This window comes from Capra hircus, chromosome 18, assembly GCF_001704415.2.
Source record: "Capra hircus breed San Clemente chromosome 18, ASM170441v1, whole genome shotgun sequence".
NCBI classification, from domain to species: Eukaryota; Metazoa; Chordata; class Mammalia; order Artiodactyla; family Bovidae; genus Capra; species Capra hircus.
The window spans coordinates 21357998-21370022 of record NC_030825.1 but is presented as its reverse complement, the minus strand read 5'-3'; the positions used below and the strand labels follow the sequence as shown (position 1 = coordinate 21370022).

The 12025-nt window shown below is 35.0% G+C and overlaps 1 protein-coding gene across 5 annotated transcripts in view; it reads left to right on the top strand.

Moving 5' to 3' along the window:
• The window catches only part of PHKB (phosphorylase kinase regulatory subunit beta), a 231683-nt gene that overhangs the window by 56345 nt on the left and 163313 nt on the right, over positions 1 to 12025 (top strand). For all 5 annotated transcript variants that reach the window (XM_018061966.1, XM_018061969.1, XM_018061967.1 and 2 more), the window contains one exon: positions 826 to 906. In XM_018061966.1, coding sequence (XP_017917455.1) covers positions 826 to 906 — 81 coding nt within the window. The remainder of the gene's footprint in view (positions 1 to 825; positions 907 to 12025) is intronic.

Here is a 12025-nt window from a genome sequence, read left to right as displayed (position 1 = left end):
GGCAATTACCAGTCTACTTTCTGTCTGTATGAACAAGCCAATTTTGTACATTTCATATAGATGGAATCAGGTACCATGTGGTCTAATGTGACTGATTTCTTTCTTTCAGTGTAATGTTTTCAAGGTTTGTCCATGTTGTGCTATTTATCTTTCACTGCTTATTTCCTCGAGAAAATGTATATAGCCCATTCAGAATTCTATGAGAATCTTTATTTTTGGTTAAAGGGGACATTATTGTCTTTTGTTTGTTTTGTTTAGTGCATATAATGTTCATCTTTAATAGACTAATAAACTAAAAGAAAAAGCCTCATTTTTAGAATACTTTTTTCATAAATATATTTTAAATGTTTGATTAATATATTCCTACAGTTGCTGATATAAGTTCTGTGTTCTCTGAATATAGGATGTGCTGCCTGTTATTTGTGGTGGCATAGTCCTAATGTCTTACTGCCCAATAATTTTTTTCATTTACACACAGTTGAATTGGATTCACATTACTTAGCTGCCCAAGGGACAAAACTAAAGTAGAAGTACTTAAATCTACAGTTTCAAAATAAATCTTACAAAGCAAATGTCATAAAAAATACCCCTGATCAGCTGTTAATAACCATCACAGTGAATTTGAGGATTTTAGAGTTTTATATACCAAGCTGAGATTTTATTATGAACTAAATCCACAGCTCCTTTATTTTTCATAGGAAAGAAAGCAGTTCTGTATGCTACTACAAGAGCAAATGACTTATAATTTTAGCTTTTACATTTAATTTTGTAACATAGTATTTTTGTGGTTTTCTCTAACCTATTGTAGTGTTCTTTGGTTTTCAGATAAATGCAGTTTCCCTCTATCTGCTTTACCTTGTGGAAATGATTTCCTCAGGACTCCAGATTATCTACAACACTGATGAGGTATGATTTTCCCAAATTCTGTAGTACTGAATTTCATCTCTGAGAATACCTTTTTTCTTTTACTTTTTAAAACTTATTTTTAATTGTGTCAGTTGGGTTATTTTTAAATTCATATAGTCAGATAAGGGATTTTGAATGCTCAGTTAAAAAGTCTTTATATTATCAATGCAAAGCACTTTAAAAATAAACAAAATATGAAACAGTTGTGAAACTCTACTATGAAGGCTTTATTTCAGGTATTCTGAAATAAAACCTTGTAACTTTCAGAAATTTTAGTAACTATAAAAATAAAAGCCTTTCCAGATTTTCTCAGAATTATTGTCTTCTTTTCTTTTGTTGCTTTTTGTAACCCATCCTTTTAATAGTAAAAACTCCTTTATCATGTTTTGTTATTTTTGTTTGACTTCAATAGAGTTCTTAATTTTTTTCAAGAGATAAATATATGTTTTTATTCTTATTAGGAAATTTGAAAATAACTCTATCACAAAGTTGAGAAATTTTTCATAGGCCCTAATGCTTGAAAAAACATACAGACAGACCCATATGCTAACATATGTTGAATTGTGTCACAGTTGAAGTAAAAAGCTATTATTGAGATGGTATATACAGTGAGAAGGGCATCCCTGGTGGCACAGCGGTAAAGAATCTGCCTGCAAGGCAAGAGAGGTGGGTTTGCTCTCTGGGTCAGGAAGATCCTCTGGAGAAAGAAGTAGCAACCCACTCCAGTATTCTTGCATGGGAAATCCCATGGAAAGAGGAGCCTGGCAGACTACAGTCCATGGGGTCACAAAGAATCAGACACCACTTAGCGCCTAAACCACCAGCATATACAGTGAGAATTCTATCAAAGAGTAGATATATAGTTATGTATTAGTTATTATTTTTTCCTAAGATCCATGCATGAAGAACAGTTTATCATACTAAACAGTAAAGTCATCACTGGACTGCACTCGGGGTGCTATGAAATTGGTACATGTAGCCCTGCCTTCCAGTAGTTCATAATCTTATACATCCACTGTGCCTTTTTAATACACATAAGTAAAACCTATTTAGAAATATAGCTAAATAATAAAGAAGTAATAATAATAATAAATAACAGTAACTACTTATGGTTTCTTTTGTTTTATTTATCAAAGAACTACATGTTTTCATTTCATCCAACTAGTTCTCAGTTTTTATAGTGTTGTGAAATAGTGATGCTCAAATATTTTGGGTGGGAGAGGGGTTGGGAATCAGACCAATCTTACATATATATTAACTAAATACAAAGTTCACCTAAATCAGTCCTTCTGTTTATTAATAGAGAGAACTCATTTATTTCTGTTGGAGGGGGCAAAGTAATGAACTACCACATGGTATTCTATGTTACATTCTATGACATACTCCATAAATAACCTAAAAGTAGATTAAAAGAAGCAAGAGCTGTATCATTCAGAATGGCTCCTGAGAAACTTACTTTATTTAACATGAAAGAACCTCACATACCCCCATCAGTTCAATTCAGTTCAGTCATTCAGTCGTGTCCCACTCTTTGTGACTCCTTGGACTGCAACATGCCAGACTTCCCTGTCCATCACCAACTCCCAGAGCTTACCCAAACTCATGTCCATGGAATCAGTGATGCCATCCAACCACCTCATCCTCTGTTGTCCCCTTCTGCCTTCAATCTTTCCCAGCATCAGGGTCTTTTCCAATGAGTCAGTTCTTCTCATCAGGTGGCCAGAGTATTGGAGTTTCAGCTTCAGCATCAGTCCTTCCAATGAATATTCAGAACTGATTTCCTTTAGGATTTACTGATTTGATCTCCTTGCAGTCCAAGGGACTCTCAAGAGTCTTCTCCAACACCACCATTCAAAAGCATCAATTCTTCGGCACTCAGCTTTCTTTATAGTCCCTTTCACATCCATATATGACTACTGGAAAAATATGAGATTTTATTTTGTGTTTAATTTTTCCTTCCTTTTTGTGGAAAGGCTTCATTAGATGAAAAGATTCATAATTCTTTAATAAAATAAGGGACCTTTTAGACTTTGATAACCCCAAAACTATTAAGTCTTAAAGAACACTTTGAAAGTAAAGATTTACAAAGGGTGAAATTTTGTCTTTCCTGTTACATTTTGGATTTGCTTTTATTTTTTATTAAACTATTAAAAAATGTTAATTGTATGTTGTGTGTTAGATTATATCTGCTAAATCATTATAAATGGAGATGGAAAAATGCCTGTATGATTTTAATGTCCCTTTTCTAGTTGTATGCTATTATATGACTCTAATTTTAGTGTGCTCTAATGGTTGATCACAAGTCATAGTATCATGTCAGTTTTGAAAACAGTAACTTCAAACATTTTTCTACAAGCTTAGAATTTAAGTGGAAATAGGGGATAACACTAACTGGGGATTACTAATAGGAGATAACTAACTAACCGGGGATAACACTTGGAGTGGTCATAGAACCAGTTGTACTGATGGAAATTTGTCAAATGATCCTGCGAACTCCAGTTCCTTTAGATAAATATGTTTGAAGCCTTGTTTTCTCAAGAATGGTTAGATGATTATTTCTTTAGCTCTTTGGTAGAAGTGTGTAGGTTGTAAGCCTTTTACATAAAAATACTATACAAATCTGTAGGTGTCTGTTCAACATGAAACCTGGAAAAGTCTTTTATGCCAACTGTGTATCATGTGCCATTTCCTTTTTATTTTGCAAAGATGCCTTTATCATCAAAACCCAGAAGATCTTTTCAAATGCTTTTAGATTGGATGACATGTGGAATTAATTTCTTGCTATATAAACTACCTATTTCTGAGTAACAAATTGCCTTAGAGCTTAGTGGCTTAAAAGAGCAAACATTTATTATCTCATAGTTTCAGTGAGTCAGGAATTCAGAAGAAACTAATCAAGGTGTTGCTGACATGGAGTCTCTCATAAGTTGGATTCAAATAATCAGCCAGATTTACAGTTAACTGAAGGCTTTACTGAGCCTGGAGGGGCCCTAGGATGGTTCACGCACATGGTTGTGGGCAAGAGGCCTCTCCATAGAGCTGCTTGAGTGCCTTTTCTATGTGTCAGGTGGCTTTTTTCAGAGAAAGTGATTCCAAAGATGGAAGTACACTGCTTTTTTTACAACCTAGTCTCGGAAGTCACCCTCCATCATTTTACAGTATCCTCTATCACATTGGTCAGTCTCAAATCAGTGTGAGAGGGGACAGCACAGGGCATGAATAGTAGGCATTGGGTCTGATTGGGAGCCAGCATACTAAGCAATGGTTTCTAGGTGACCTTTGTTAGATACTTTAAGATATGATTTTTTCTCTCATATATTGGGACTTTAATTTTAAAGATAGGTTTTTAACTCATTATTTAGTGAGTTTTAACTTTTGCCTTGTTTGCATGTTTTCTCCTTAAAACACTGCAGATCTTTTTTTTTTCTCCCATTTATTGTATAGATACTTTTGTGTTACAGACTATCTTTTAATGTGAAATGGTTTTCAAGCTGAACTTGAGGGGTTTCTGTTTTTTAATAGTTAGAATAAATCTATAATTATTAAGGTGTTACAAGGTATTCTTAGTCCCTGCTTTTCAACAATGTACACACAAAAATGAATAGGTTACTCAAAACTATTTATAGATGTTTTCCTCTAAGAATAAAAAGGTATTATTCTTGTTTCTCAAATTTATAGGAAGCAATAATAATGATAATAGTAGTAGTTAACTCTTAACATAATAACATAACACTTAACATAATAGCATTTATCACTTGCTATCATTGTTCAAAGTACTTTGCACATATAAACAATTTTAATCTTCACAAAACTATCAACTTGGTATAATTATCATCTTCATTTTTCAAATGATGAAAATAATGGAGAGTCAGTCATTGACAGCGCCGGGATTTAAACTGTGCGGTCTGGCACCAGAGCCCATTCATTCTATTGATAGTGTTCTATCTCTGCTTCTTCTGTACAGATGTGAGTGACACATGTCGTGTGACATCTTCATGTTCCAGTATTGAGGGCAGCCAGGCTGACTCAGAGTTTGCCTGTTTATTCATGTCTTGCATGTTCACTCTGTCATGCATTTTTGCATGAACCATGCTTATTTGGCAAATATTTATTGAGTTTCTAAAATAGACCAAATAGAATATAAGAGTGAAAAAAGATATTAGTCTATAATGCCATGGAATTTGTTTTATAATAAGGAAAACAGAATTAATAAATACTTAAATATAGGCTATAATGTCCAGAAGTGATACATAATTTTTTTTAAGCATGTAAGGAGGAAAACAGAAAATAAAACTATAAAACTGTTTAAAGTAGAATTATCAGGACAGGCTTTTCTGGAAAAGAGCTTTTGAGCAAATACCTGGATGAAATAAGGAAACAGATTATGCAAGCTATGGTAATTATCAGTTAATGTGTCATAGAAACATGGCAAAAATGCCATTAGGTTTAAATTGCTTTATACATTTCTTAGGTAAACTGCATTAGTTATGCTCATCTCATCTTTTACATGTTGTAAGTTTTTTGTCTGATATGTTCATTAAGTTTGCAAATGTGATTGCGAATTTATTTTTCTACATTTAGTTCTGTAATTTTCTGATTTATTAGTATGTATGTATGTGTGTGTCCTTGTACATGAATATGTATGTCTATATCTATATGTATGTATAAATATATACACACATATGTATGTGTATGTTTTTATAAAATTATAGGCACGTGATTTGAGATTATTGTACTTTTTAGTTGGAAATATCCCATTTTAACTCCTATTAAATTTCTTTGTTAAAATTTATCTTGAGAGACCAGGTTCTTTTCATTAGTGTTTGTATGGCATTTCTAAAACTTTCATTAAAAAAAAAAAAACTTTCATTTATTTTAAAACTGGTTCTTATTTGTATCTGGTATCTTTTATAAGCATCATATAGTTATTATTTTTTAAATCTAGTCTGGCAATCATTTTCTTTTAATTGGAGTACTTAGTTCATATACATTTAATGTAAACATTGATATATCTTGGTTAAAGTCTTTTACCTTTCTGTTTGTTACAGGCCTTATCTATTCTTTGTACCCTTTTTTTTAATTTATTTGTTGTTATGCCAGTTGTCATATTATTTTATAGTGGCTACTTTAGAAAGGACAGCAACTTCAGAGTCTACTCAAATTTATACTTTGCTTTCAGTTCAGTTCAGTTGCTCAGTCCTGTCCAATTCTTTGCAACCCCATGGACTGCAGCACGCCAGGCTTCCCTGTCCATCACCAACTCCTGGATCTTACTTAAACTCATGTCTATAGAGTCAGTGATGCCATCCAACCATCTCATCCTCTGTTGTCCCCTTCTCCTTCTGCCTTCAATCTTTCCCAGCATCAGGGTCTTTTCCAATGAGTCAGTTCTTTGCATCAGGTGCCCAAAGTATTGGAGTTTCAGCTTCACCATCAGTCCTTCCGATGAATATTCAGGACTGATTTCCTTTAGGATCGACTGGTTTGATCTCCTTGCAGTCCAAGGGACTCTCACGAGTCTTCTCCAACACCACAGTTTAAAAGCATCAATTCTTCAGCACTCTGTTTTCTTTATAGTACAACTCACATCCATTCATGACTACTGGAAAAACCATAGCTTTGACTAGATGGGCCTTTGTTGGCAAAGCAATGTCTCTGCTTTTTAATACACTGTCTAGATTTGTCATAACTTTTCTTCCAAGGGGGCAAACGTCTTTTAATATCATGGCTGCAGTCACCATCTGCAGTGATTTTGGAGCCTAAAAATAAAGTCTGACACTGTTTTTATTGTTTCCCCATCTATTTGGCATGAAGTGATGGGACCAGATGCCATGATCTTAGTTTTCTGAATGTTGAGTTTTAAGCCAACTTAACCTCCACTTTCACTTTCATCAAGAGGCTCGTTAGTTCTTCTGCTTTCTGCTTTACAGATCATTTAAGAACCTTACCACATTTTAGCTCTACGTACCTACTTATTATCTACTATTGCGGTTTTGTGTGCATTTATTTTAATACTACATGTATTTTTAAACTGAACAAAACCTCAATATTATTGATGTTTACATCAATATTGAACTATATATTCGTTCATCTACATTTACTTGTGTGTGAGTCATTCAATTGTGTCCAACTCTTTGTGACCCCCATGGTCTGTTAGCCTCAGGCTCCTCTGTCCATGGGATTCTCCAGGCAACAATACTGGAGTGGGTTTCCAGGCAAGAATACTGGAGTGGGTTTCCAATTCCTTCTCCAGGGGATATTCCTGACCCAGGGATTGAACCCGGGTCTCCCGCATTGCAGGCAGACCATTTACAACTGTACATATACCTACCCATGTACCATTATGACAGTCACCTTTCTTTCCTGGGATATTCTGTCTGGGATCATTGTCCATTCCTGATTTATTATTTTTTTAATATCTTTGTTTCCATTTTAATTTTGAAATATATTTTAGGGTGACAGTTATTTTCTTTCAACACTTTAAATATGTTGTCGTTAGGCTTCCATTGTTTTTTTTTTTTAATAAATCAGCTTGAATTCCATTGTTTCTATGAAAATATTGTCTACTCGGGCTGCTTTAAAATTTGTATTTGATTTTTATTAGTTTCACTAAGATGTGCTAGCTGTGCTGTTCTTTGTATTTATCCTCCTTGGGGCATGTGGAAGTTTTCAAATATTCTAGTTTAATATCTTTGATAACATTTGGGAATTTCTCACCTAGGGTCTACTGAAATATTGTTTTTGCTGCATTTTTTTTTCTTTTACCAAGCTACTTGTATATTCAACCCTTACACTTTGTCCCATATCTTTTTATCTCTTTTTTTATATCCTTTTCCCTATCCCTTTTACTATTTTTATAAATGTGTTCAAACCAAAGAATGTTCAAACTACCACACAATTGCACTCATCTCACACACTAGCAAAGTAATGCTCAAAATTCTCCAAGTGAGACTTCAATAGTATGTGAATTGAGAACTTCCAGATATTCAAACTGGATTTAGAAAAGGCAGAGGAACCATAGATCAAATTGCCCACATCCGTTGGATCACAGAAGAAGCAAGAGAGTTCCAGAAAAACATCTACTTCTGGTTTATTGACTACACCAAAACCTTTGACTGTGTGGATCACAACAAACTGTGGAAAATTCTTAGACATGGGAGTACCAGACCACCTTACCTTTCTCCTGAAAAATCTGTATACTGGTCAAGAAGCAACAGTTGGAACCAGACGTGGAACAACAGACTGGTTCCAAATTGGGAAAGGACTATGTCAAGACTGTATTTTGTCACCCTGCTTATTTAATTTCTACACAGAGTACATCATGCAAAATTCTGAGCTAGATGAAGCCCAAGCTGGAATCAAGATTGCCGAGAGAAATATCAATAAATGCAGATACATAGATGACACCACCCTTATGGCAGAAAGTGAAGAAGAACCAAAGAACCTCTTGCTGAAAGTGAAAGAGGAAAGTGAAAAAGCTGGCTTAAAACTCAACATTCAAAAAACTAGGATCATGGCATCTGATCCTATCACTTCATGGCAGATAGATAGGGCAACAGTGGAAACAGTGAGAGACTTTATTTTCTTGAGCTCTAAAATCACTGTAGATGGTGACTGCAGCCATGAAATTAAAAGACGCTTGCTCCTTGGAAGAAAAACTATGACAAATCTAGACAGTGTATTAAAAAGCAGAGACATTGCTTTGCCAACAAAGGTCCATCTAGTCAAAGCTGTGGTTTTTCCAGTAGTCATGTATGGATGTGAGAGTTGGACTGTAAAGAAAACTGAGTGCCGAAGAATTGATGCTTTTGAACTGTGGTGTTGGAAAAGACTCTTGAGAGTCTCTTGGACTGCAAGGAGATCAAACCAGTCAATCCTAAAGGAAATCAGTCCTGAATATTCATCGAAAGGACTGATGGTGAAGCTGAAACTCCTATACTTTGGGCACCTGATGCAAAGAACTGACTCTAGGAAAGATTGAAGTCAGAAGGAGAAGGGGATGACAGAGGCTGAAATGGCTGGATGGCATCACTGACTCAATGGACATGAGTTTGAGCAAACTCCGGGAGTTGGTGATGGACAGGGAGGCCTGGCATCCACGGGGTTGCAAAGAGTTGGACACGACTCAGCGACTGAACTGAACTTTGATTTGGAATTTTTTTGCTTTTTTATCTTCACATTCATCTTTTATATGTTCTTATTGACTGTAATCCAAATTCTCTTTTTTTAAATCAACCTAAATTATATGGTAGGTAAATATTGTTTGTCATGTAAGATAATTTTTTTATACTGCTTCATTCCATTTTCTAGTTTTTGTTGGGGATTTTCACATCAGTATTCTTAATGGTTATTGGTATATATTTTGTTGTTTCTGTTTCTTTGTATAACATCTTTGACTTTGGTATTAGTTTAATAAAGGCCTCATTCAGTTGGTTAGGAATCATTTCTTCCTCTTTCTAGGAAGATTGTGAAGGATTTGTGTTAATTTTTGTTTAAACATTTGGTAGAATTCATTGATAAAGCTGGCTATTGTTGTTTAGTCACTAATTTGTGTCTGACTCTCTTGCATCCTCCTAGACTGTAGCCGCTGAGGTTCCTCTGCCAGTGTTATTTCCCAGGCAAGAATACTGTAGTCAATTGTCATTTCCTCCTCCAAAGGATCTTCCTGAGCTAGGGATCAAACCCAGGTCTCATGCATTGCAGGCAGATTCTTTACCATCTGAGCCACCGTGAAGCCTGAAGTTGACTGGGTTTGGGTTTCCTTGCTGTGAGGATTTTTGATTATTGTTTCAGTGTCTATTCAGATTTTTTGGGTTTTTTTTGAGTCAGTGTTTGTTGTTTGTGTATTTCCAGGACTTTGTCCATTTCATCTAGGTTATGAATCCTTTTTTTTCCCTCCAAAGTTGGCTTTAATATCTCCTCTTTCGTTCCTTAGTTTAGTAATTTAAATCATAGCTCCTCTTTTACTTGGTCAGTTTGGATAAAGATTTATCAGTTTTATTGATGATTTCCAAGAATCAACTTTTAGTTTTAGTGGTTTACTGTTTTTCTATTCTCTATTTTATTTATTTCCTCTGTGGTCCTTATTATTTCCTTTCTTCTGGTTGAAGGGATTTATTTTGCTCTTATTTTTCTAGTTTCTTAAGGTAGAAGATTAGGTTATTGATTTGAGATCATTCTGCTTTTCAGATACAGACATTTGTGGTTATAAATTTCCCTCTTCAGCCTGCTCAGCTGCATCCCATTATTTTTGTTATATTATGGTTTTATGTTCATTCATCTCAATGTATTTCTAATTTCCCTTATGATGTCTTCTTTGACCCCTTGGTTGTTTAGCAGGCTATTGTTTCATTTTCATATATTGGTGAATTTTCCAGATTTTCTTCTGTTATTGATTTGTAATTTCATTCCATGGTGACTCAAGAATAATTTGGAGTGATTTTAGTATAATTATTAAATTAAATAATTTGATATAATTATTGAATGCAATTCTTATTATTATCCTTTTCAACTCATTTTTTAAAATTTTGTTTCCTTACTATAATTTCTACATCTTTACTGATTCTCCCTATTAGTGAGATGTTGTTCTCACCAAATCATCTTTAGTTCTTTGTAGATGTATGTAACTCTCCTTTAGCCTTCGCTTCCTACTTTTGCAAAGCTTTAAGTTCAGATGGAGGTGTGAGATTATGTCTCAGGTCTTTTCTAATTATGAGCACAACTGTGTGCTATGCTTAGTCGCTCATTCATGTCCGACTCTTTGTGACCCCATGGGCTGTAGCCCACCAGGCTCCTCTGTCCATTGAATTCTCCAGGCAAGAATACTGGTGTGGAATGCCATGCCTCCCTCCAGGGGATCTTCCTGACCCAGGAGTTGGACTGGGGTCTCCTGCATTGCAGGTGGATTCTTTACCAGGTGAGCTGCCAGGGAAGCACAACTGTACGCACGTGCATATCCTTATGGCTTCCCAGGAATATACTGGAGACTTACGCAGCCCACTGTGGACTTCTCATGGCCCAACTTTTAAAAAGAAAGTTTTTAGATAGTTGAAATATTAAATAGTTGCCACTCAGTATGTCTAGGCAGCTATATAATATATGCCTAGGGGAAAGGCTGTATGCATTGTACAAGCTCCAGGTCAGATCATTTAAAGAAAACCTCTATGAGTGAATGTATCCAGGAAGCTGTCAGACTCTTCAAATAGTGACAGTTTACCAAGACAGTGATTTGGGTGAGTTCCAAACCTTTTTTGTTCCTTCTGGTGGCTTTAGTCTGCTAATTTTCATAACTATTATGAGGCTACAATAAAGCAAGGGAGAGGGAATAGAAAATAGAGCAATTCAGTACATTCCAATGCTTAGTCTACTTACATGAGATTTCAGTCACTTTCTTTATTTAATGCTCCTTGCATTGTTACAAGCTCTTGTTTAAGTTTCAGAGTTCTGAAAAAGTTGATTTTTATGATTTTTGTCAGTATTCCTATTGCTTTTATGGATGACTAGTTTTTCTGAGATCTTTGCTATTCTCTGAATTGAATTCCCAATACAGTATACTAACACATATATATGGAATTTAGGAAGATGGCAATGACGACCCTGTATGCAAGACAGGAAAAAAGACACAGATGTGTATAACGGACTTTTGGACTCAGAGGGAGAGGGAGAGGGTGGGATGATTTGGGAGAATGGGAATTCTAACTTGTATACTGTCATGTAAGAATTGAATCGCCAGTCCATGTCTGACGTAGGGTGCAGCTTGCTTGGGGCAGGTGCATGGGGATGACCCAGAGAGATGTTGTGGGGAGGGAGGTGGGAGGGGGGTTCATGTTTGGGAACGCATGTAAGAATTAAAGATTTTAAAATTTAAAAAAAATAAAAAAATTTAAAAAAAAATAAATAAATAAAAGTCATTATAGAAAAAAGGAAAAAAGAATGTATAACAAGTAAGACAAACAGAAAACAAATGAGTTAACTTTCAACATATCAGGTAGACCAATCAGTATGAAGGTAATTAATAATTTTTAAAAGAGTGGGAAAATTACACTTCCCATTTGTAATTATTTTTAATGTAACTTTCTATTCATTCCTCACCCCGCCAACAGCTTTTTATCCTGCAGTT